The 27053-nt window shown below is 43.7% G+C and overlaps 1 protein-coding gene across 1 annotated transcript in view; it reads left to right on the plus strand.

Moving 5' to 3' along the window:
* TOP2B (DNA topoisomerase II beta) overlaps positions 1 to 27053 on the plus strand; it is a 131639-nt gene that overhangs the window by 20684 nt on the left and 83902 nt on the right. The window contains exon 2 of the mRNA XM_065399709.1: positions 19308 to 19481. Within this exon, the coding sequence (XP_065255781.1) occupies positions 19386 to 19481 (96 nt within the window). The 5' untranslated portion in view covers positions 19308 to 19385. The remainder of the gene's footprint in view (positions 1 to 19307; positions 19482 to 27053) is intronic.

The raw sequence follows: 27053 nt of genomic DNA on the forward strand, positions 1-27053 counted from the left end.
CCAGGAGTTGTTTGAGTTGACTTTGGTATCATCTGGGATATATTTGGAGGTCCACCTGGGCACCTCTTAGAATAAACTAACCCAAACCGTGATAAGATCTGTTCCCTTCCTTGCCTTGGTTAGGAGACTTAAAAATCACATGTGGTGACTTCACCCAGCACCCTCCTTCTGGTTGCTATTACATGAATTTGGCCTCTCTGGCAAGCCCCCATGTCAGTATTCAGACCATAGGAGGGAGGCCAAGTCTGCAGTCCAGGCTACTCTTCCAGCCTCTTGCAGAATCATGATCCTTAGAAGTCTCTCGCCTCCTCCCTTCAGCAGCTGAAGCACATGTTCCTTCCTGTCTTCCACTAGCCAGCATTGTAGAAGATCTGACTAAATCTGAAGGGTAACATCACAGGTAGGATATGGGAGGTGATACTATGCAGACCAAGATAGCCTAGCTTAATATTTCATCAGCTGAGAATGTGGTGGTTTCTTCTACATCTCCTTCTAATGGCAGATGCTCTGAATCAGTGGTTCTCAACCAGGGGGTATGCAGAGGTCTTCTGGGGGTATATCAGGTCATCTGGATATTTACCTAGTTTTACAAGAGACTACATAAAAAGCACTAGCAAAGTCAGTACAAACTAAAATTTCATACAATGACTTGTTTATACTGCTCTATATACTATACGCTGAAATGTAAGTACAATATTTATGTTCCAATTGATTTATTTTATAATTATATGGTAAAAATGAGAAAGTAAGCAATTTTTCAGTAATAGTGTGCTGTATCACTTTTTTGTATTTTTTGTCTGATTTTGTAAGCAAGTAGGATTTTAAGCGAGATGAAACATGGGGATACGCAAGACAAATCAGACTCCTGAAAGGGGTACAGTAGTCTGGAAAGGTTGAGAGCCACTGCTCTGAATTTTGGGACTCTGTCAGCTCAGAAGGCGCATCAGTTATTTATACCTTAGGGTAAAAGGATAAAGACAGGATTACTTTACCTGTGAATGAATGCCTTCTTGAGGCAGTCAGGGATAGCTAGATGGTACTTCCATCTTCTGTATCAAAGGCTAATAAGTTTTACCAAGTGCCTCAACAGGTTTTGTGCATTCTTTTATGCACCTATCACCAAAATCCCTTGTGTTTGCATCTTCTGAGAGATCGAAGTATGCCAGCTGAGAAGGAAGAGAGAGAAGATAAATGGTTTGTGCAGAAATATCTCCTTTTGAGATATAAAAATTGTGTTTTAAAATTAGTAGGCAGTTCCAGTTTACTCTCTGGGAGTGTGTACAACCCTATGCAACAGTATGCTTCCTTGACATCTGATTTGGCCAAGTGCAGATCTCAGCCTTATCAAAGGAAGCTGTACAAATCCAAGTTCAGCAAATTGTGTTCTGACTCATCTCTACTCAGCAGGGCACTTTTGTCAGTGAGATCACAAATTTAATGGGGCACCATCTGAGAGCCCAAAGTCATTAGCATACCAGTTATTTCTCCTTCCTCTCATTCCTTTTTAGTGACATTTATCCCAATTCCTTGTATTACTGTAAGGAATTACCACAAATAATTCAGTTCTGGAAGACATGGAATTTATCTACCTAATCCAATTCCACTCCATGTCATTTCTCCTTCTTTCCCTATGCACCTCTACCTCAACATAACGCTGTCCTCGGGAGCCAAAAAATCTTACCGTGTTATAGGTGAAACCGCGTTATATCAAACTTGCTTTGATCCACCGGAGTGTGCAGCCCCCCCCCCCCCGGAGCACTGCTTTACCGCGTTATATCTGAATTCATGTTATATCGGGTCGCATTCTATCGCGGTAGAGGTGTATCAGAGGTCATGGACCTTGCAAAGCTACATAATTATGAGGTTCAAGTTTTGAATATTCATTTTGGTCTTTACCCCTTAACTTTCCTATAAGAGTGGTTCAAAGCTCTCTATTTAAAGAATGCTTATTTTTGTACCGCCATCAAACCATTCCACCAGTATGTGTAGTGATGAGGTGAGACTATTAAATCTGCAGTTGTTAAAACATTTAGGTAGCAGCACAGTGTCTAATATATGCACATAAAAATTAGGATACTCCCTGTATCCAAACTTTTAAATTAATAATATTGCCAAGTGTATTGTTTGTTTTGGAAATCCAATAAATCAAATACAGCATCAGTCTCACTACACTGTATTAGTAACTTAACACAGAATCAGCAATCATTGGGTATAGCTTTCCTCTCATTTGAAATGTAGTTAAGTGGCTTAATCCAGTATTTTCACCATGCAAAGTCTTTATCAAGGACGCCTGGGCAGAATTTGTGATTTTCTTTCTTTGAATAAAATCTATTTCAGTATAATGTTACAAAAATATAATGTACTCTATATAGACTTTGGCTTCTGTATGATAAAGGTCACACCTAATTATATCATTTTTCCTTTTTTGTTGTGTAACTTCCCAAAACATGCTAGTCACTGTACAGCAACCATAAAACATTCCTGGTCTCATCCCCAAAGAGTTAATAGTCTAAGGTCCTGATCCTTCCAGGTAATCTCTGGGGGTGACCATTATTACAGAGTCCTATTGACTTCAGAGGGACTCTGCTGTGGCCAAAAGGGTACATCTATGTGGATCATTTTGCAAGATTGGACTAAATAAAGACATGACATAAAAAATCAATACAAGGAAAACATGGGGAGGTAGGGTGAAAGGAGGCTAAGAGTTATGTGGTTGTTTAGAATAATGTGTATAACCCATTCATTGGTTTATAAAACTGACTCTTCATAGAGGCAGCTACATTTGCAACTGCTCCTCAGATATCCTGTCACAGATGGTCCAGATAATACTTAGACCTTCCATGAGTGCAAGAGACTGGACTAGATGACCTCTCGAGGTTTCTTCCAGTCCTATGATTCTATAAAATTAATACAGTTTTCACTTAAGATCAGGAAACAGTGTGAATATTTTTTTCAAGAAGGTTTGAGGTTAAACTTGTATATTAAAGAGGCAGGATACAGTCCCAGTAGTCCATACTTATAAAACTAAATGATCCTTAACAGTTTTGTCACACACATTAGATTACCAGACAAAATAATGGGCCTAGTCCTGCAAGATGCTAAGTACCTACTGCAAAGTTATGAATGCTCTTAGTTCTAAATTTTCTTACTGTTAATACCAGTTTACATAAACCAGTGTTGGCACTCCGAGTGCTAGTGAAGATAACCTACGATTGGATGATGCTGTTTTCAATACTGTGATTAGTCTTGCTCAAAAGTATGGCTAGATGATGCATGTGCAAACAGCACTCTGGTGCTGGTACCAGTTCAGGTGAATGGGTAATATCAACACTACAAAATTGTTCAAAAATTTCCATAGTGTGGACAAGGAATAACAATTGAAGACTGTAGATTTTAATTTCCTGCTCTGAAGATATTATAGTCTAAATAACAAGAAAAAGATTAGGGGCTGCAACAGAGTGATGTGTGGCAAATACTATTTTTTTTTTATGGGTTGTTTTGTTTGTTCATTCATTATATAATGGGGGATTTGACAAAAGAAGAAAGTGGAGATGAATTCCCAAAGCACGGGAGAAGGGGAAATAATGAAATGATGGGCAACAGCTAGTGAGATGGGAAGAAGTGAGGGTAAGGGAATTAATCTGCAGCAGCAGACCTATCGTAGAGGGGTTAGGTGGTCAACTAGTTATGTAGAAAAAATGCCCAGTCAAAACAGAAGAAAGATCCCAGTGATGTCACTGCTTCTGATCCTGCATAACCCCACACTTTCATGCTTCAAAATCAAATGGTTGGCTTTCACTCCACAATGAATGAACAAACAGAATTATTAAATAATACACATCAATGCAAAACCAGGACTGGAGTGCTGCTTTCAGTGTCCAAAAAAAAACCCTTTACCACTTAAACAAAACGTTAGGTTTTGTAAGCAGGTATGCCATTCCCCTGCATGCCACACACAATATTCTTGTCCACAATTACATCCCTTCCCCCGATATTTTCCTTTATTCTGTGTCTTTAGAAACATCAGTAATAAAGCCTTGGAAGCAGCATCACTCCCTTACAGTATAGACTAGCCCTCAGGAGAACTGAAGCACATCTGGTGAAGATGCTCTATGCCGATGGGAGAGAGCTCTTCTGTTGGCATAATAAAACCATCTCTGTGAAAGGCAGTAGCTAAGTCACCGGCATGTCGGAAGCTCTCCTGCAGACAGCACTATCCACAATGGTGCTTAGGTCGGTGTGACTTGTGTCACTCAGCGGGGTGACTTATTCACACCCCATGAGCGAGATAAGTTATACCGACAACCTGTAGTGTAGACAAGCCCAGACTCTCCCTTAAGCTTGCTCTCTGGCTGGCTTATTACTAAGGTGACTCACGGCAGAACTTTTGTCTCTCCCTCTAGATTCCAGTGTTAGTCTTTGAACTAGTGCACATGCACACAGGGTTCTAAAGCCTGACATATATATATTGCACATACATTCTTGTAATTACTTTTAGAATTAGATACAACTGTTAATAACTTTTCTTGAGTACAGCTTAAGTCCTTCAAACTAACATGAGTGCTAGTTTTCAAAGAGATTTAATTATATGGGAGGAAAAAATAAATTCTAATGGAATCCTCATTGTATCTTTACCTAATGATCTGTGACCTGAATGGCACCTTAATATTGGGTGACCTGTGTTTCTAGTGGTTACAATAAACTTTCTGTTTTGGATACAGTTTAACTACTGATTGTTTTAAATTTACCATTTGTGAATTATCAACGTAATTTCATAAGTACCCACAACTGACCTTAAAATATGCATTGTGATGATCCTGTCCAGAAGAGACATTAGCTATGTGCTTCACATTATCTTACTTAAAGGAGTAGAACCTGGAAAGTGTAATGATTGTCTGTTGAAACCTGTGCCAAATCAAAGTGGAGCTGTTGCTTCAATAACTTCTTTATAAAGCGCCTTTAAACATGTAATCGCTTGTGTTATACATGACACTCTTCAGTTTGAAACTAGTTCTGGTAGAACCATGCTAATTCGCACAAAAGGGTGGCCTCTTTTCAATTCTCAAAGATGGAGTGATGCCTTATTCTTGCCGTGTTTGTTTTACTTGCTACTTCATAAAATTCAGTAATTTACAGTGGGTCTCCCAGGGAAGGGGAGGCTAGACTAGTATTTTAAGTCTGACTTTGATGCCTAGCCCCCTTTACTAAACTTTGCTAAATCTAAACCAGTATCATAGAAACTTTATGGGAATAAGATAGGTTTCCCCCCTCTGAATGTGAGGCAAATACTTCACAGCAGAAGGGAGAAATGGGGATTAAAAAAATGAGCTGCTCAGTGCTTGATAGTTCCCCCCCCCCCCCCAAACTTCCCTAGCTTCAGACTAGTTTGGGCTGGAAACGCCCAAACTAATTCTAGTTGGTTCTGATGAGAACTGGTGCCTTTGATTAGGTTGGGGGAACAGATGGTAAAGATATTCTTCATTGTATTAAGGGCCACAGCTCTGTTACAATGAGTACTTCAGCCTGCTTGCAACTTGGAGAAGAACCAGACCTGTCAGTCACTGGCAGCAGTAAAATGGACAATTTCCTGAAATTCTCTCCAGTTCTATCTGCCTGTGCAGTGGCAGGTGTGCCCAATCAGATTTCTATACAGAGCTTTTCTGAGGAAAATTCCAAACTTTTTATTTCAAATTTCTGGTGAACAATTTGGCTCAGTAATGTGACTAATTCTCCCTGGGGCCTCCTCAGGCTACATTTGCCTTTTGGGGAGACTTTCCTGCTGCTCTACTTTTCTTCTGATGTGTTTGCAGCACCTTCAGGAAAGAGCTAGGCCAAGAAAGCCTTAGCCCAATCAACACAAGGTTGCCCCTTCCGTCCCCACACACCACTCAAAGAGGCAGGCAGGTTTGGAATGGTTGACTTCAGGGGCAAGCAGCTCCCCTTCTCCCATGTACATGAACAGAATAACATCAGAGGGGCAGCTAGCCAGATGGAAAAATCACATCTAAGTGCCCACAGTGTGCCTCAGCAGCCACTGACAGTGGAGGTCTACTGCGTCTTCCCCTCAGGATATCATGGAAGGCACTGAACACAACAAAGATGCTGCCAACACCAAAGAATGCAATAAGATTCCTAGCTCGGTCCACCCTGCCACCTCTCCCCAGTCCATCCTCTATAGTAGGCCCACCAGGGACTCCTTACTGTTAGCCCAGGCTGTGGTCTTCCAAGAAAATGCAGACCAAGAAGTATCTCATACTGTAAAACGAGGAGAAAAGACGGGGGGGATTCCATTTTTGAACGCCAGTACTTTCCATGAGAGACCCATAATGGGTCCCTTTTGAGGAGGAAAGACAATAAGCCCAGCCTCTCTGAGGACAGAGTGATTGCTAAACACTTGAAATATTTTTTGAGCAATGTCTGAGTCCAGTTTTGCTCCTTTCTCTGAAGCAGAATCATTGGGACAAGCACCCAAAGGGGATAATCAGCACTGGTTCCCCTGCTCATCTTTATGGAGTGCATTATGGTGGATTAATGCAGAAAAGATTAAGCCAAAGATCTCTGCTGATTTGTCTGGGTGCATGCACTTGCTAAAAAAGGAAATTCTTCCTCTGCAGGCAAGCAAGTCCAGCTGTCTGAATTACAGTTAGGGGATCAAATAATATATAATTAAGGCCCTACTTGAATTGCGGGATGATTGTCAAAAAATTGTGGCTGAGTTGCGGACAAGCCAGGAAAATTGCAGAAAAGGGTTATTTGCGGTAATAAAGTCCATTATTACTTTTCTGCGTTTTTCTGCTGTTGGCCGCCTGGGGCTGAGAGAGTGTGCCCGAGTTTGAAGGGGGAGGAGGGGTTCCCACTGTCAGCTGCCCGGAGCTGAGAATGGATGCCTGGGGCTGACAGTGGGGGTTTTTGTTCTCAGCCCCGGTGCAGCCAGGGCTCCCACTGTCAGCCCCCAGCATGGCGGGGCTCCTGCTGTCAAAATTGCAGTGGAATCCTAATATTGCGGAATATGCAATATCACAAGTTAAGTAGGGCCTTATATATAATATTAAAAATGAAACAGAAGAGAGACTTATTCAGATAGAGTACTGAGAAAGTATGCTTAGCACCTCTGTGGCTGGTCTAACTATAGCTATTTATCCTTCCCATGTTCCCTGGGAAGATATAGTAGATGAATAGGGATTTCCTGCCATACCTAAAAGACTAGGGAGGTATTGGGCTGTTACTCTGGTTGCCATGGTAGGTAGCTATGCTGTAATATCCAGATTGTTTCCAGCTGCTTCTGCCAGTTGCCATGCCTCGCCGCCACCACCTCACTCTCCCTGCTACAGCTCACCATGGAATAACATGAGGGAGGGCAGTCCAGATGTCGAACAACAAGAGGCAGAGAGAGAGAGAGATCGATTGATCTTTTTGGCCCGTTATTTAATTATTTCTAGCCCCTCGCCATCTATTTTATAAGGCCCCATTGTGCACTGGTTCAGATTCAACCTGGTGTCACTACCAACAGTAAACACTCCTACCTTTGGTGTTTCTAATGGAGGATATTTTTTCTCCTCACTGTATAGGAGTTTTCACTTTAGCTTCCTTCTCTGGGTGTAAAAGCTGTCTGGTGACATCAAAATAACATCAACAAAAATAAAAACTTTGATGTGCTCCACATGCTTTCACAAGCTCTTCTTCTTTGGCTATCCCTCAATGCGAGGATGATGTCTGCCAAGGGGGTTCATTGGTGGGTTTTTAAGTAGCTGAGGACCCCAATTTGTGTCCTGCAGATTTTCCTACAGAAGTGACAAGTGTAACCTTGCAGGAGAAATAGTTGTTGGCATGGAGGAGAGGCTTGCGTGATCTAAAGACCCTCAGAACTACATTGTCTGGAGCTTTCATACTCCTGGTAGGGTCCCCCTTGGTGAGGAGGTCTGAGGCTAGGCTCTGAGGCTAAACTTCACAAGACCCCAGTGGTTGATCAGGCACACACAGAGGACCACTCTGCGGCTGTGAAGGTGGATGAGGGCTGCAGCAGAAGGGAGGCTCCTGGTTGTTGTGGATCTCCTTGCCACTGGGTAGGGTTTTCCTCTTGTCATGTCTCGTGTGGTCACCGCCTGCGCACCAGTTTTCCCATGTTAAAAGATTTCATGTGCAGGCCTCTGCCAAAGGGCTTCACAGGCAGTGCTAACGTGGGTGGTTACTATTGAAAGTATTCTCTGTCAACCTAAACAAATCTTAGAGCTGAAATACTCCTCCCTGAAAAAGATAATGGGACACATCTGTTTCATGCAGTCCTTTGTCTTGAGATCAGATGCTCAGGCAGATCAGCTCCCAGCTCTCTTAATGCTGAAACTTTATTGAAGGCTGAGGTTATTCATGGAGTCACTGGAAAAGTAGATTTACAATCCTGGCTCTTTCCAGACACTGTAGAAAGAAATACAGATCACAGGGCAAGTTGAAGTCCTGCAAGTACAAGAGAGAATACCACTATGGCTACACTACAGAGTTTACAGTAGCACAGGTGTACTGATGCAGCTGCAATGTTGTGGTACTGCTAGTATAGATGCTCTAAGCCGACAGGAGAGAGCTATCTTGTCCACTTAATTACTCCAGCCCCTGCAAGTGGTGGTAGCTATGTTGGCAGGAGCTCTTCCCGTGACATAGCGCTGTCCATACCAGCGCTTAGGTCGTTATAACTCACGTCGCTCTATTGGGGTGGCTTATACACACCCCTGAGAGACATAACTTATATTGACCTAAGCTGTAGTGTGTACATTCCCTGAGTAGTAGCTTGAATATATCAGGGTGGTGCGGTGAGGTCAGTAGTGGTCTTCAGGTGCCTCAGTGCAATCTACATAACTCCCCCCCAGTGTTGTCTGGAGTTAGACCCCAGCTTTGGGGCAAATGGCTACCTGCATCTTTGGTCAAAATGGGGTCACCGGACATCGCCTGGAGTGGTACTTTATGGAGCTGTGCAAGAATCACAAGCACAGTCTTATCCCACATCTAATCTCAAACAGCCCAGGGAAATGCCAGGATATCATTGCCACTTGATCTGACAAATGCTCCCAGGGTCTTTTCCAGGATCATGGTAGTATTAATGTGGACTTCAAGGAAAAAGGAAATTAGTGTTTTGCTGATCAGGGCTTTGCAGAAAGCTGAAAAATACAGTGTGGTGTATTCCTGATAAACACAAACAGGGCACCTGCGAAGTAAGTCATGGACATAGGCTGAGGATGACTCCTATTAGGTATAAGATCTTATCTGATGAGAATGTTAACAAAAGATGAAGACAGTGGGAACAAGTGGTGTCACAGAAATGAAAGTATAGTTCTTAGTGAAGCCTGTTGGGGGAATGCTGATCTCAGTGTCTCCTCTTCCCTCAGCATCCCACTGGACCCAGAACTGCAGGGAGGACACCCTACTTCCCCCACTAATGGGACTGAGATGGTGCCTGGCTCACTTCCCTCGTGGGACCTTTTGGGGAAAACAGCAGATAGGAGCCAGCCACAGACTCCAACTGGGAGTAGCAGCTGCAGAAGCAGCCAAAGCAGGAAACTTTAGACATTTCAGAGAACTTCTACAGTTTTTGACTGGATTTTCTCTGCCCTCTGCTGATTAGCTGTTTGCACCAACCTGTCCCCCCCCAGTCCCCTGTCCCAATCTCTTCACCTCAGGTTCACTCCACACCTGCCATTCCTTTCTTTCCCTCTTCCCTTACCCCTATGTCACCCTTCCCTAACCTTTTTCTTTCCATTTAGCTTATCGCCTCCTAAGTAACACTCACTCCCCTTGAAAAAAAATTGTAGAACTAACAGGACATTTACTTCCATCACAATAAGAACAGGAGTACTTGTGGCACCTTAGAGACTAACAAATTTAGCCCACGAAAGCTTATGCTCTAATAAATTTGTTAGTCTCTAAGGTGCCACAAGTACTCCTGTTCTTTTTGCGGATACAGACTAACACGGCTGCTACTCTGAATTCCATCACAATATTCACTCTGCTTGTGTGTTAATACCCTTGCCCACCCTATGTCTGCCTTGTCTATATAGAGTGTAAGCTTTTCAGGATAGGGACTGTCTCTGTTCATATTGTGCCTAGCACAATGGGGCCCCATTCTTGGTTGTCCCTTAAGCACTACCATAATAAACATGATTGATAATAATAATGAGTCAGAATTCATATGAAGCCCACCCAGTAACTCCTTTCTAGTAATTATTCCCTCCCAGTAATTATCTCCTTCACATCTCACCCTATCACATCAGTTTGCAGAGGTCCTTTTGTCTATTCTTCGCTTTCTTAGGTGGTGAATGCAGAGAAGCAAATTTTTGAAGGGATCCTCTCATTTGTGAACAATCCTTATTTCAGATGCTAACTGAAGGTAATGGAGAGGGCTCATTCAGTTCCCAATGAATTCCAGGGAATGGGTACCAGAAAGAAAACCGTATCTGCTGGTGGAATGTAGGTATTTATTGAGATCTGGGAGCACTCTTATTTCTATGGGTAAGGCTTGTTCTGGTCATGACAGTCAATATCTCTGATGGTGTTTTCATGAGGAAGAACATGATCAGCCCACTCCAGAGAGAAAGTCAGCTTTTCCTGTTCTGGGCAGAGCAAAGTTTCTTATCTCTCTGCAGTGCCCATCAAGGGAAGGATGAACACTGAGGTTTACATGGCATATTGCAATAAGCAGAATGGAATCTGCACACACAGGTATCTTCATTCTTGGTGAGTCAGTTTGATGAATTGGTGATTGACCTCTTTGCATTTGAAAAAGCAATAAAGTGTCCTAATGCCTCTCCATGAATGAACTCTCACATACTTGGGTAATGAGAGAGACAAGGTGGGTGTGCAGCTTGAAAACTTTTTTTGTCTCCACCAACAGAAGTTGGTCCGTTTAAAAATACTACCTCACCCACCTTGTCTCTCTCATACCCTGGGACCGACCTGGCTACAACATTACTGCAGACTTGGATAATGTCACTTCTATGTGTCTTCCAACCTCTTCCACTGCTTCCCAGGACCATGCCAGCAATAGAAATCAGAGAGCATCAGTGAAAGAAGTCAACAAACAAAACATACTCTTCTACTGGGTGAAGCATAGTCCATGGTTTAACTACCACATTAAACAACTGAACCATAGCCTTGCATTCCTCCAAGAGGATATATGAAAAAGTCCAATAAAAGCTCAAATCTCTGTACTATAATGTTCTCAGAATGTTCAGAAAAAACAGTATTGCAACATCATTTCACTTCAAGTAGTACAATAGAAAGAGGCATCTAGGGAAATGCAGATTTTCTAGAATTACATAGCAATTACTTTTCTAGAAGCAATGGCTTGGGTGGGTTTATAGACTATCCAAGGAAAATTTTGACATTAGCCTGTCTCAGTCACAGGCCTTTGGAAATGGAATTTCTTCACACTTTGCCAGGGTGGATTTGATTTAAATCAAATTAATTTAAATCATGATTTAAATCACTAGTCAGGAAGACTCGATTTAATCATGGATTTCTACATAAAAGTGCATTCTTGTTGTTTTTTATAACCTTAATACATATTCTTCAGAACTAAGAGACAGATGTAGGTTTCATTTTTAGAAGGTACACACTTTACATTTTTTAAGTAATTTATTTTGAAAACTTTTCAGATTAGTTTTACAGCTATATCAGAAAATGAATGATTGGTTATTTCATTGAAAGATAATGGAAGCAGATATTTATGAACATGTCATTGGGAGGTGAACTATCTCCAATTAAACAGGTTAATCATTAATATTTGGAGGATTTTCTTGCCATGCTGTATTAGGAGGAGAACATCACCAGACAGACATTTAAATTGTTTTATTTAACTAAAACAACAACGTTACGTATTCTGGATTTTTTTCTTAAACAGCAAACATAATATTTTAACAAAACAAGCATATGAATTTAGTTAAACATTCAAGTTTTTTAAAATCAGGTTTGTTTTTGTTAAAATTGTTTCTAACTAAATTAGTTAAATGAAATATTAAAAAAAAAATTAAATTGACTATGTCAGCCAGGTCAACATGAGAAACTTAAAATATTGGCTTCTGCAGGTAACTCAGTCGTCTTCTCCTTCATTTTCCTGTTTGTTCATAGTCTGGAAAAAAAAAAACAAGCTTTCCTGCTTCTTCAGGTCCCAAACGATTTCTCAGTTTGGAATGAATTAGTCCAAAGGAAGAAAATATTCTTTCTACACCGGCAGAAGAAGCTACTGCTGTTAAAAGTGAGATTATCACTTCAACAGTCTCTGAATCCAAGTGTTTAAGTGACTTCTACCAGTTCACTGGTGTGACTTTCTTTAAAACATCATCAGCAAACATATATTTCTTGAATGGTTCACCTTTAGCTCTGAAGTTTATTATAGTTGGCATTATGGAGGGATGGTTGCTGGATGTCCATGTCATAGTCAACTCCTCTTCTTCAGCAGTTAAGGTTTGACCCTGGTACCGAGTATTGAGAATATTTGTATGAAAATGAGCTGGAGATAGTGCTTGTCCCATTCATTTTTTTAATGCTTGTAACTTAACTCTGTCATTGCATATTTTCTCGTTTTAAGCTCTCACTCAGTTCCTTCCAAATTTCAACAGCGTCAGCAATAAAAGAGCTATTTCCCTGCATTTTGTTCAAGTCTACAGAAATAGGCTTCAGGGTACTCAGCACGTGTTCAACATTTCTCTTAAGCCCAATGTTGAAAACTTTGACGGTGACAGTGCCATCTGTTTTTTCACGATTTTGTTCACAAACTGTCATCAGATTAGGCCAGTTCTTGATATAGTGCTCAAAACAGTCCACTACTGAGTTCCATCGCACGTCTTGTGGGAGAGTTAGCTTGGTTCCTCCCACTTTTTTCAGAGCAGCTGCTGCAAAGTGGTTGTTATGGAAGTATTTTGCAATTTCAACAACATTAGCCTTTATTTCTGGAAAACTGAAGTCTTTGGCTAGGAGGTGCATCAAATGAGCACTGCAACCATATGTTGTTAGCTTGGGACTCTCTTCACTTTCTTAATAATTTCTTCTCATCTTGGATACATTTGCAGCATTGTCTGTGACCAAGCTGTGTACTAGACATTTGAATTTTTTTCACAGTTTGTTATAGCTTTTACTGCTACTTCTTGTAAGTATTCTGCTGTGTGTGCATTTCCTGATGTATCAATTGTTTCTGTAAGGAAGACATTCACTTCTGTTGTTACACAAGCACATACAACAGGATCATTGTGGACATTGCTCCACCCAGGTTAAAAATTTTACCCTCTAGACCTTTTGCACACTGCTCAATTTTTCTTTCATACACTTTATCCAGCAATTTGCCTGCGACATCTGTTCTGTTGGGTGGACTGTCTCCTGGTCTTAATGACTGAACCATGTTAATGAAGTGTGGGTTCTCAATCAGATGAAAAGGAGAGTTTGTTGCATAAACAAACCGGGCAATTTTTTCATCAATTACCTCTTTTTGTAATCTGCTGGTTCTTACTACAAATTTATCTATGGTTGTTTCTGGATGATGGAGATTTTTTCTTTTCTTTTTGCTACAGGTGATATACTGTGGCTATGTGACATACATGATGTGACTAAAACACTATCATTGGCAGATAACTCTGAAACTATAGAAAATGATGGTGATCTTGAAGATGGATAGTCTTCAGAATCCTGTATGTTGAGGATGGATTCTCCTAAGCAAAATAAGTCAATGCAGTTATTTAATTATTATTACCATACTGCTCATTTAGTATTTCTCATTGTGTTCACTGATACTCAGTACTACTTTAAAGGTGAAATTGTAAAAGGAAGATCTGCCTATTTCAGCTATTTATTTTTTATCACAACTGCATCTAATATGATAGTACCATAGAATAACAACTATATTTTTTGCTCAAATATGAGAATTCAGGAATAGTCCAGAAGGAAGACAGGCAGTCCTTAAGAAAGAAGTATGAAATAAAAAAGTTTACCAACCTGAAGATCCTGCATGTTCAGACATGTTCCTTTCATCATCTTCAACATAGCTTCCTCCTGAGAAGGAACACTTCTCATGATGTTGTTTCATTCGGGCAACCAGGCCTTGCATTTCTTTGTTGCACTGTTTGCATTTTGCACGCATGCCTGTCTTACCCACCGGTCTCTTTTACGGCCTGCTTCCATTATAGGTTTTCCCTTCTAGTGAGAGAATCATAGAATCATAGAATATCAGGGTTGGAAGGGACCTCAGGAGGTCATCTACAGCCTCCCCTCCCTGTCTGCAGCCCCAGGACTCCAGCAGACGCTCCCTTGTTAGGCACAGATACGAGCACCCCAGCCTGTTATCTTCTTTGTCGGCAGTGGGTCCCCAACCTGAGGAGGTTTGCTGCTGCCAGGGAAAGAGGTGCTGGGAAGTACTGATGCCCCCCAGTGCCAAGGCAGGATATAGGCTGGAGAGCACAGGGAGGTACTGGTCAGCCCTAGTGTTTCCTTTTCTGGCTGTGGCCCTGCAAACCTGCGCTTTCCAAAAAAGTTGTTAGTAAGCAGTGTGCCTGTTGCCAATATCTAAATCCCATGTACATTAAAGTCAATGGGATGGGATCAGTTCCTGGCAAATGTTGCTATTAAGTGACAGTTTTTAATATTGGGGTAATGATTAAGCAGAATCTACTGTTTATAGGTTTAACTATGCCAGTACAATGGGTAAAACTTTCTCATATAGATAAGCCCTTATGCTGATTGCCAAGAGTCTCAAGGTCCCAGTCCTGCAGCCAAAGATCATTGGAACGTAAAGGAGTGCTAGTCATGGCGTCTGAGGGCATATCTATGCTTGAAAGACTACAGCAGCAGAGCTACACTTGTGCCGCTGTAACACTTCAGTATAGACACTACCTACGCCACCCTTAGAAATCACATCTCCTTTGTTGGGCTATGTAACAGTGTGGCAAGACCCCCTTGGCTTCTGCCTCTGATAGGCTCATAAAGTCACTCTGACACACTGGGTTTTGTAACCACTGGTGCACTTTATTCTCAGGCTTGTTCCCACCACCATTTCACCACGTACAAGTAACCCTTTGCCGACAGCGGGAGGGAGGGGAGAGCTACCTCCCTGTTTCCATTCCCTGCCTTTTCACTTTCCTCCTGGGGCTGGGTTCCTTCCCCTGAGGCTTTTATGCAGCCCCAGGCTAATTATGTAGCAGCTGACTCTGCCTCCCCAATTAGGGCCAGATTACCTCCAACCACTCTAATTTGTTCTCCCTAACGAGGAGCGGGTGTGACAGAGGGCTGAATCTGCAGCCCTTTGTCCAGCGCTCTGTCACAGGCTATTACAGGGTATGTCCATGAAGTATTAAGTAATTGATGTAGTCAAATACAGAGTCTCACTGGGTACTGTGATTTAGCACTCAGGGTCCTGCTTCTGGGTTTTACTGGGATCACTTTACACTGGTTCTACATAAAGCTAGCTGAACGAGCCAACTGGGAATTCCTTTGACATAAGAGGATTCTCTGGATGGCATAGAGATGGCAGAATACCTGCATGCTACCCCCTTTCCCTGCCTTTGGCTTGGGGACATGCCTGGAGAGCCATTGGGTTTGACCCCTTGGGTTTAGGATAGTTGAGTGTAAGTTAGAGCAGCTGTTGGGCTGCTTTATCTTATAGCTCATGTGGCTGAAGAATCATGGGTGGGGAAGGGCACAAAGGTAGTGTACTCTCAGCTGGTCTGTCCTCCCACAGCTGCACTGAATTTAGAATCAGAGCCCAGGTGTCTGTATTGGTAAACTGGTTAGAGAGAAATGCATTTGCTTCTTTTTATGTAAACTTCCTTTCTGGACTCACCCACACAGTCCTACTCCCTTCTTTCTTCCTTCCCTTCCCTTTTCAGAAAACATGCTTGTTGGCCCTGTTGGTTTATTGATGCTTTTAATATTTATATCAGCAGTTGCTTCTAAGTCAGTGAATTGGCTGTGTGAGAGAAGACTGTTTCATATACCAGGAGAATATTGCCAGAATTATGTCTCTTACTAACTTCTCTGCCAGTCAGGCAAATGTGTAATATGGCCCCAGATATCTTTGTGGGTGATTCCAATAAAAAGAATACTTATGTACAAATAGGGATAAACACCATAAAATTTCTGTATCTGGTCATTCACCAGATTTGCCCTAGCTGACTCAGAGAGGTGCTTCAGTAAAGCCTGCTGCTCTAAAAGGATTTAACCTCTCCTTTGGAGTTTATGTTGTGGGAAGGAAATATTTAGCTTTAACCAGGGGTTGATCTTTGTGAGATGCCCTGAATTAGCACATTACTGGAAGACTTGGCCATACTTCTCCTCCTCCCGCTCCCTCCCAGTTATGTGAACTGTTCAAGTTACAACTGTGATTTGATTGTCCTCTCCTTACACCAATGGATGGGAGGTTGTGTCTGTTTTCTGTCATTGTAGCTTTGCCACCTATTTTACTGCTGACGGTCCTGCATCCAGCTTAGCTTCATCATAAACCAATGTAAACCAGGGTTGAATCCAGTCTTAATTTCTCAGTGGGCTAAACAGGATGTGTAAATTATGTTTGGTGTGCTTTAAGGCCTAAATTCCAGAAGACATTCCTGTTCAGGACAGCACTTTTACCTGTTCTTAAGCCCCCCTAAAATCTATTAGGGCCTAACAGTTCACACCAAAATTTAAAGGAATACATATATTTATCTGGTTGGAAAACCATTCCCAGAGATTAGTTATCAGTGGTTCACAGTCATGCTGGAAGGACATAACGAGTGTGGTCCCATAGGGATCAGTTCTGAGTCCGGTTCTGTTCAATATCTTCATCAATGATTTATATAATAGCATAGTACATTTATAAAGTTTGTGGATGATACCAAGCTGGGAGCAGTTGCAAGAGCTTTGGAGGATAGGATTAAAATTCAAAATGATCTGGACAAACTGGAGTAATGGTCTGAAGTAAATAAGATGAAATTCAATAAAGACAAATGCAAAGTACTCCATTTAGTAAGGAACAATCAGTTGCACACACATACAAATGGGAAATGACTGCCTAGGATGGAGTACTGCGGGAAGGGATCTGGGGGTCATAGTGGACCACAAGCTAAATATGAGTCAACAGTGTAACGCTGTTGCAAAAAAAGCGAACATCATTCTGGAATGTATTAGCAGGAGTGTTGTAAGCAAGACACGAGAAGTAATTCTTCTGCTCTACTCTGCGCTGATTAGGCCTCAACTGGAGTATTGTGTCCAGTTCTGGGCACCACATTTCAGGAAGTATGTGGACAAATTGGAGAGAGTCCAGAGAAGAGCGACAACAGTGATTAAAGGTCTAGAAAACATGACCTATGAGGGAAGATTGAAGAAATTGGGTTTGTTTAGTCTGGAAAAGAGAAGACTGAGAGGGGACATGATAACAGTTTTCAAGTACATAAAAGATTGTTACAAGGAGGGGGGAGAAAAATTGTTCTTCTTAACTTCTGAGGATAGGACAAGAAGCAATGGGCTTAAATTGCAGCAAGGGAGGTTTAGGTTGGACATTAGGAAAAATTTCCTAACTGTCAGGGTGGTTAAGCACTGGAATAAATTGCCTAGGGAGGTTGTGGAATCTCCATCATTGGAGATTTTTAAGAGCAGGTTAGACAAACACCTGTCAGGAATGGTCTAGATCAGGGGTTCTCAAATGGGGTCAGGACCCCTCAGGGGGTTGCGAGGTTATTACATGGGGGGTCGTGAGCTGTCAGCCTCCACCCCAAACCCTGCTTTGCATCCAGCATTTATAATGGTGTTAAATATATAAAAACATTTTTTTTTTAATTTATAAGGGGGGGGGTCGCACTCAGAGGCTTGATGTGTGAAAGGGGTCACCAGTACAAAAGTTTGAGAACCACTGGTCTCGATAATACTTAGTCCTGCCATGAGTGCAGGGGACTGGACTAGATGACCTCTCAAGGTCCTTTCCAGTCTAATGATTTTCGTTGTTTAGAGTAGTGTTAGTTGAATGAGTTCAGAGTTAATACATTTAAACACAGAATTGAAATTCACAGTGTCCTTATCTCAGAAACAGAAAGAAGCCTAATTTAAAGTACAGTAACTCCTCACTTAACGTTGTAGTTATGTTCCTGAAAAATGCAACTTTAAGCGAAACGATGTTAAGCGAATCCAATTTACCCATAAGAATTAATGTAAATGGGGGGGTTAGGTTCCAGGGAAATTTTTTTCACCAGACAAAAGACTATTTTATATATATATATTATATACCACACACACAGCGTATACGTTTTGAACAAACAATTTAATACACAGCGATGATGATTGTGAAGCTTGGTTGAGATGGTGAAGTCAGAGGGTGGGATATTTCCCAGGGAATGCCTTACTGTTAATTGATGAACTAACAATCGGCTGAGCCCTCAAGGGTTAACCCATTGTTGTTAATGTAACCTCACACTCTACAAGGCAGCACGAATGGAGGGAGGGGAGATAGCATGGCAGACAGAGAGAGACACGATGTGTGAGAGAGAGAGACGCTCATTGCCCCTTTAAGTACGCTGACCCCACTCTGAGTACACTGCCTTTTTAAGTAGCTCAGCAAGTTGAGACAGCAGCTGTTGCCAGCATGCTCCCTCCGTCCTGAGCCCTGTCGTGTCGTTCCCCCCCGCTCTATGGAGATGGGGTAAGTGGGGTGCAGGAGTGGGGGGAAGGAGGACACCTTGACATTAGTCCCTCTCTTCCCCTGCCCCCTCCGCACAGCAAGCAGGAGGCTCCGGGGAGCAGCTCCAAGGCAGAGGGCAGGAGCAGCACATGGCAGGGGAGGGACAGCTGAGTTGCCGGCAATTGATAGCCTGTTGGGCGGCTGCCGCACAGGGAACTTAGGGAAACGGGGAGCTGATGGCGCTGCCAGTCCACCCTGGTTCCAAGCCCCCACCAGCTAGCTCCAACGGGCTGCTCTTCCTGCAAGCAGTTGACAAAGCAGGCCGCTGCCAAACAACGTTATAAGGGAGCATTGTGCAACTTTAAACGAGCGTGTTCTCTAATTAATCAGCAACAAATTTAAGTGAGGACTTACTGAATTCCTTTTGTAACATGCTGTTTTACCTTAATATATCACACAAAGAGTATGTTGCAAGAGGTTTAAAACCTGTGGGAATTAGTATGCAAACCATCTAGTAATATGCTGAATTATTTCTGTAACCAGTGTTCTGAGTTCAATAATTTAATTTGAAATGAATCTCTAAATTAATTTAAACCTCACTCAAGATTTGTTTATAGCTTTAGAAAGTTATAAAGATGAATTGTTAACTTTATAAACTAGATTGTTAGTAACATGCCTCATTCTCTTTTTTTAGACTCTATTTGATAATCAGAACAATGCTTCAAAAAAAGAAGAGTCACAAAACGTTAGTAAAAATGATAGTTCAAAGAAGATGTCAGTTGAGAGAGTTTATCAGAAAAAGACTCAACTTGAGCATATCCTCCTCCGTCCTGATACGTACATTGGATCAGTGGAACCTTTAACTCAGGTGAGTTTCCATTAAATTTACAGTTTTCCTGGTGTTCTGACATTTCAATGAAGAAATTACTGTTGTGGCTGTTTTATTCCAGAATATCATGTTGAAAGCTTTTATAGTTTGTCCATGCATGCATTGAAATAGGTCAGGAGAGGCATTTTTAACAGTGTTTGATCCTTTTGAAACAACATATGCTCAGAGAATTTTATGGAGCTCAAATCCAGTATGCTGATAGTCTTAATTTATTTATGTTATTGTTTTCTTTGGATGCCTACTATTTCATATTCAATACTTGATGAGTTTACCTGCCTCATTTTTAGATAGAGAATAGAGAGAAGACTCTTTATGGGATATATCTATATATGTGCAACGTTATTTAAAGAACTCAAGACATCAGCAAAAGGTGTGTGTGTGTGTGTGTGTGTGTGTGTGTGTGTGTGTGTGTACACACACACACACACACACACACGTATGTATGTATGTATGTATGTATGTATAGGCTAGCAGACTCCTCTTGCTGATGTCTTGAGTTCTTTAAACAATGTTGCATATCCCAGGAAGCTATGGAGGTTCATCATGAAGCTCTCCTGAGCTCAGCTGTGATTTCCCCTTTAAAAAAAAACTCTTTAATTTTCTCCAAATGTTTCTGTTTCTCTCTCTGCCCTAGCATAGCAACAGCAGTCTGGTTGGGAGAAGGACTTTACTGAAATAGGGCGTAAAGCTGGGGAGACCTATAGAAGCAGCAATTTTTTTTCTATCGTGGGTTGCAACAGTAGGGAGTTCAAAGGGCCATTGTTTTGTACTCATGACTTGAGCAGCAGAGCTAGCAGCTCTCTCTGCAGCAGACAACCACATTGTTTGGGGAAAATTTCAGCATTTGTGGGGCATCTCTTGGCATTTGGACACCATTGGAAGCCAGGCTCTGCCACCACAGATCCTACCCTGAGTGGCCAGCTTCAGCGTTCAGTCCATGGGCAATAAAATGTACCAACTGAAACCCCTGAAATGACTCTGGTGGTTCATTCCTTTTGCGTCAAGTGCCCAGGGAGGGCCATAACACTAATTTCTTCTTCGAGAGATGTCCCTGTGGGTGCTCCGCTCCAGGTGTTGGTGCGTCCCTGCGCCTTCGCTCGGAGATTTTTCGTAGCAGTACTCGTACTGGCCACGCATGCGCAGAGGCTGCCCCCCGCTGTGAGTCTAGGATAATAGTACGCATGCGTGGCCAATCTCCTCAGTTCCTTCTCTACCGTCCCCGGCCTGAGACGGAGCTCAGCAGACTCGTTAGGAAATCCCTCATTTTCTTACAATTACCTGTTCTAGTAGTTAGTTTGTTGTCAGTTCTTGTTAGTCTAGCTTATTAGTTCTTTATCTGTCTTAAAAAAAAAAAAAAAAAAATTTCTCTCAGCCGCATCCGCTTCTACCATGCCTGGCTCCACCGGCTTTAAGCGCTGCTCTACATGTAAGGACGCTATCCCGCTCTCTGATGGCCATTCTCTTTGTATAAAATGCCTGGGGGAAACACACATTCCCCAAAAATGTGCCCACTGTACCAAACTCAGTTCCAGGGCACGAAAGGACAGGGAGCTCAAACCGAAACTGCTCCTCCTGCAGAAGTCTATCGGGTCAGTTTCAGACCCAGGCGCCGACTCCGGCTCTACTGCCCGACACAGCCCCCCTGCTTCAAAAAACCTGAAGAAAGCTTCAAAGAAGGGGCAGCCCTCTCCAACAAGGAAGTTGGTGAGGCACAAAAGTGCCTCAGGCAGGTCAACAGTTTCCCTGCCTGTGTTTCCTCGCCTCAGCACTTTTGAAGAGCCGGGCTCCTCAGGCACCGCACGAAAGCCGCCTCAGGTTGCGGCGGCGGCGCGAGGCTCCGGTGCCGAGGCTTCAGGCTTTCAGTTGCCTGCCTCGTTTATGGCACCGTTCGGCACCGAGACGGACGCGGTGCCGACATTTCCCGCCCTGGCTGACCCTCTGCGGGCTGATGTTGCCACCGCGGCACAGGCTGACAGGGAGATCAAAGGCAAAACCCCTGCTCAGAGGAATGTTTCCTCACGGCAACTTCCTCCTCCACAGTTTTCACCTCACGCAGGAGCCTCACCTTTTCAATTTACTCAAACAGCAGATCTATCGGTGTCACCTATTCTGCAGTCTCCCCTGATGACTGCCTGTTTTTCTCCAATGCATGACTCAGGATCAGAACAACCTTCCTCCAGTGAGGAGGAAACTGATCCACAGGCAGTTTTTTCTCCTGATCAAGACTCCCACACCCCAATCAACAGGGGTTACAAACAAATCACCTCAGCCTGTTATCAGGATCCTGCCCCATGGGGAGTGAACCCTTGGATGGCACCACCTATGCCCTACCCACCACCATGGCAATGTTGGGCACCATGGGCATCGTACCCCCGAGAACACATGCGCTACGGCACTTCGACCAGGCGCAACGCCGGTTTAGCACCGCCACGTGACGGACCTGCCAGTGATATAAGATACCAGGCAGCACCGTCACACTCCCAGGAGCAACTGAGTCCTGCTCCTATTCCAGCAGAGCCCGACGTAACGCCTGAGGAAGCCTTACTTCCCCTTCCTCCAACACCGTTGGATGACTATGCAAAATTCCAAGACCTCTTTAAAAGAGCTGCCGGTGACTTAAAAATTAACTTGGAGGAAGTCACTGAACAACAACATGAACTAACAGACATTTTGCAGCCCTCTTCTTCCTCTAGAGTGGCATTACCAATCAACATAGCCCTTTTAGAACCCGCTAAATCCATCTGGCAGAATCCAGCCACTAGCCTACCTACCTGTAAACAAGCGGACAGGAAGTACTTCATTCCTTCAAAGGGCTCTGAATTCCTTTTTACCCATCCGGCGCCAAACTCATTGGTAGTGGATGCAGCAAACCAGAGGGCCAAACAACAGTACGCCCGCTCCACCCCAGCCAACAAGGACAGTAAACGCCTGGACCTCTTCGGCCGTAAAGTATATGCATCCTCGACGCTACATTTTCGCATAGCTAATTATACTGCAGTCCTTGCAAAATATGACCACAAAAACTATAGTAAGTTCATGGTTTTTATTGATCACATCCCAGAGCAGAAGAAACAACAATTCACAGCTCTGGTTTCCGAGGGACAAACCATATCACGCACCGCTCTCCAAGCGGCCCTCGATGTAGCTAACACTGCAGCAAGGTCGACCGCCACAGCAGTGGTCATGCGACGGGGTTCATGGCTCTCTTCCTCCTTCTCTCGAGAGGTCCAGAGCACCATTGAAGATCTTCCCTTCGACGGGGAGAAACTTTTTGCCTCCACCACAAACGACATGCTTCATTCGATGAAGGACGCAAGAGCAACCCTCCGGTCCCTAGGCCTCCAGCCACCTGCGACCAGAAGACGACAATATAGATATCAACCTTATCATCGCCCACGCTACCCCGCATTTACACAACATTCCTATAGACCACAGGAACAACAGCAGCCACAACAACGCCAAAGACCAAGATTCCAACGTCGTCGTCCTAACTCTACAGCGGCGCTGCAACCCCCTCCAACTAATAGGCAGATTTGAAGCATTGGTCGAGGGTTTAGAAAGCAGCGTTCCCACTTCAGCCGGCACACCTATCTTTGGACACTGCCTACGACCATTCTCTCATCAATGGCAGAAAATTACATCCGACAAATGGGTCATAGAGGTAGTTACAATTGGATACGCCATCCCCTTCCTCTCCCACCCTCCCCGTCCCTCTTCAGGGACCCATCTCATGAGCAACTACTCTTCCAAGAAGTGCAGCATCTCCTTCAACTGGGAGCAGTAGAAACTGTGCCAGAATGACACAGAGGAAAGGGGTTTTATTCCCATTATTTCTTAACAGAGAAGAAAAATGGGGGATGGCGACCAATCCTCAACCTCAGGCGGCTCAACAAATTTGTCAAAAAGCAAAAGTTCAAGATGGTCACTCTCACCACTATAATCCCAGCGCTGGAGCAGGGCGACTGGTTTTCAGCCCTCGACCTACAGGACGCCTATTTTCATGTGACTATACACCCGTCCCACAGACGATTCCTACGCTTTACTCTCGGCTCCACACATTTCCAATACATGGGTTCTCCCTTTCGGACTGTCCACGGCCCCCCGTGTTTTTTCCAAGATCCTAGCCGTAGTTACAGCCTACCTCAGAAAACAAGGGGTCGTAATATTTCCTTACCTAGACGATTGCCTCCTCAAAGCTTCAACGTTCGACGAAGCTCTCCGATCCATACGACTTACCATCGATTGTTTCCTATCTTTAGGCCTGCAAGTAAACAAAAACAAATCCACATTATACCCCACCCAACATCTGGAGTTCATAGGGGCATACCTAGACTCCCGGATGGGGTTGGCATCTCTCCCACCAGCCCGCTTCAATTCTATAAGTCAACTGGCCACAACGATTCGCAACAGTCCCCAGGTGACTGCCCGGGACTGCCTACAAATACTAGGTCACATGGCCTCGTGCACCTCCGTCGTCCAAAATGCACGTCTATACATGAGGTGCTTCCAAGCGTGGTTGGCCACGGTGTACAGACCGAATGTGCACCCTCTAAACAAGACTCTCTCCATACCTATCCGAGTCAAAGATTCTCTACAGTGGTGGACAATTCACTCCAACCTCTGCTCTGGAGTCCCCTTTCTTCAGCAGGCTCCATCCCTCATACTGACGACCGATGCATCTCTGACAGGATGGGGTGCACACATGTCTCACCACACAGCCCAGGGGCTTTGGTCTTCAACCGAGTCCTCTCTCCATATAAATGTCCTAGAACTTCGAGCCATTCGCAATGCGTGCCGTCAATTCCTGCCACTGATCAAGAACCAACACGTACGCATAATGACAGACAATATTGCATGCATGTTCTACGTGAACAGGCAGGGGGGAGCTCGATCCCACTCTCTGTGCACAGAGGCTCTGAAGCTCTGGAACTGGTGCATTGCGAACAACATCCGGGTATCAGCGGCCTATCTTCCCGGAGTGATGAATACCACAGCGGACGAACTAAGCAGATGTTTCTCGTGGGATCATGAATGGGAATTAAACGAGCACACCATTCACAACATATTCCGCATTTGGGGCTACCCAGAAATAGACCTCTTTGCAACTGCAAAAAACAAGAAATGTCCCAATTTTTGCTCCAGAGCAGGGCTAGGCAAACATTCCTTGGGAGATGCATTCATGATCCCATGGAACCAAAACTTACTCTATGCGTTTCCCCCGATACCGGTTCTGAACAGGGTCCTGATAAAAATACGAACAGATGGGGCCAAGGTGATCCTAATTGCCCCATCATGGCCCAGACAGCCCTGGTTTCTGTTTCTCACCAAAATGTCGATTCGACCACCAATCCCCTTGCCTCTCATTCCAAACCTCCTATCACAACAACACGGCCGTTTTCTCCACCCCAACCTACCCATGCTCCACCTCAAAGCATGGTTCCTCCATGGTTCTCCCAAAACGAACTAGATTGCTCTGAACAAGTTCAAAGAGTGCTCCTACATAGCAGAACACAATCTACTCGCACCACCTATCTATGTAAGTGGAAACGATTCACACACTGGTGTTCAACTAAACAACTTAGTCCCACGTCAGCATCTCTTCCGCTCATACTTGAATACCTATTGGACCTTAAGCAATCCGGCCTTTCTTCCAGTTCCATCAGGGTCCATTTAGCTGCTATTACAACTTTTCATGACAAAATCGATGATACTTCTGTATTTGCTCATCCGATCACCAAGTGCTTCCTCAAGGGACTCCAAACCCTATACCCAGACATAAAACCACCCACCACTCCGTGGGACCTTCACCTAGTTCTATCTTGCCTAACTCAACAACCATTTGAACCCCTAGCCACGTGCTCCCTTTTACACCTTTCGATGAAAACAGCATTTTTAGTGGCAATTACCTCCGCCAGGCGGGCAGGAGAAATAGCAGCTCTTATGGCAGACCCACCATATACGCTATTTTTCAAAGACAAGGTTACCCTCAGGTTACACCCCAATTTTCTTCCTAAGGTACACTCGTCATTCCACATTAATGAGCCAATACACTTACCAACTTTTTTCCCGAAGCCACATGCGAACTCATTCGAAGCCTCAATGCATACACTAGACGTACGTAGGGCCTTGTCCTTCTATTTGGATAGAACCAAACCTTTTAGAAATTCTTCCAGACTTTTTGTCTCCAAAGGTACCCCGATTTCTACCCAGAGACTTTCGAACTGGATTTCCCAGTGCATCCGGTTGTGCTATCAGATAAAGAAAGCTACACCTCCAGACGGCATCAGAACACACTCCACTAGACACACACTCTATGGCTGCCTCTGTAGCATTCTTACGCAAAGTTCCCCTGGCTGATATCTGTAAAGCAGCCACCTGGTCCTCTGAGCACACATTTGTTAAACACTATGCCCTTACTCAAGGCCCTCTATCTGATATACGTTTGGGCAGGGCTGTACTATCAACGGCGTTCCTATCAGATCCGAAGTCCTTACCTCCTTAAGATATACGGCTTTTAAGTCACCTGGAGTGGAGCACTCACAGGGACATCTCTCGAAGAAGAAGAGGAGGTTACTCACCCTGTGCAGTAACTGACGTTCTTCGAGATGAGTGTCCCTGTGGGTGCTCCACTACCCACCCTCCTCCCCTCTCCTTCGGAGTTGGGGTAGCCTCCGTTGTAGAGAAGGAACTGAGGAGATTGGCCACGCATGCGTACTATTATCCTAGACTCACAGCGGGGGGCAGCCTCTGCGCATGCTTGGCCAGTACGAGTACTGCTACGAAAAATCTCAGAGTGAAGGCGCGGGGATGCACCAACACCTGGAGTGGAGCACCCCAGGGACACTCATCTCGAAGAACGTCAGTTACTGCACAGGGTGAGTAACCTCCTCATCCACATGTTCACTATCACATTCAAAACAGATGCATTCTGAGAAGAACACAAGGAAGGTGTACAGACAGGCACTCCTCCCACCAGCTCTCAAATTTAAAGTGATTCATTATCTAAATACGCTGTTGATTTGGAGGAGAATCAGTTCTCCATTTACCTACTGGGGAAACACCCCCAGCCCACTGGTCCCGTTTTGTGACAAATTTCTCCGAAGTTATCCTTAAAAAGTTAAACTGCATAGCTTTACATGGTCTAGAATTATTTAATCCTCCTTGAAGAGTTCCAAAAATCAAAGGAGCATAGCTTAGCTGCTACAGGGTCTAAAATTAAGAAACATATGAAGCTTTACAAAGTTAAGAGGTGCAGCCCCTCCTCCCTGAAGGATCTAAGGAGGCATCAAAAGCCATTGTCTCTGCTCTCCTGTGAGGATGAGGAGACTTCCAGCTTCCTCTCAAAGCACTCTCATTTGGACGGCTCCAGAACTCTGTTCATCCATGGTGAAGTGGAAAAGTTGGCGAAACTCATTCATTCACTTTGAAAATAGATTTCAGTAGTTAGGATGAGATACAAATAGGGCAAATCTGTCTCATCCTTGAGTCTCTAGAGCAGCGGTTCTCAAACTGTGGGTCGGGACCCCAAAGTGGGTCGGGACCCCGTTTTAA

Source organism: Emys orbicularis, chromosome 2 (genome assembly GCF_028017835.1).
Source record: "Emys orbicularis isolate rEmyOrb1 chromosome 2, rEmyOrb1.hap1, whole genome shotgun sequence".
In the NCBI taxonomy this organism is placed as follows: domain Eukaryota; kingdom Metazoa; phylum Chordata; order Testudines; family Emydidae; genus Emys; species Emys orbicularis.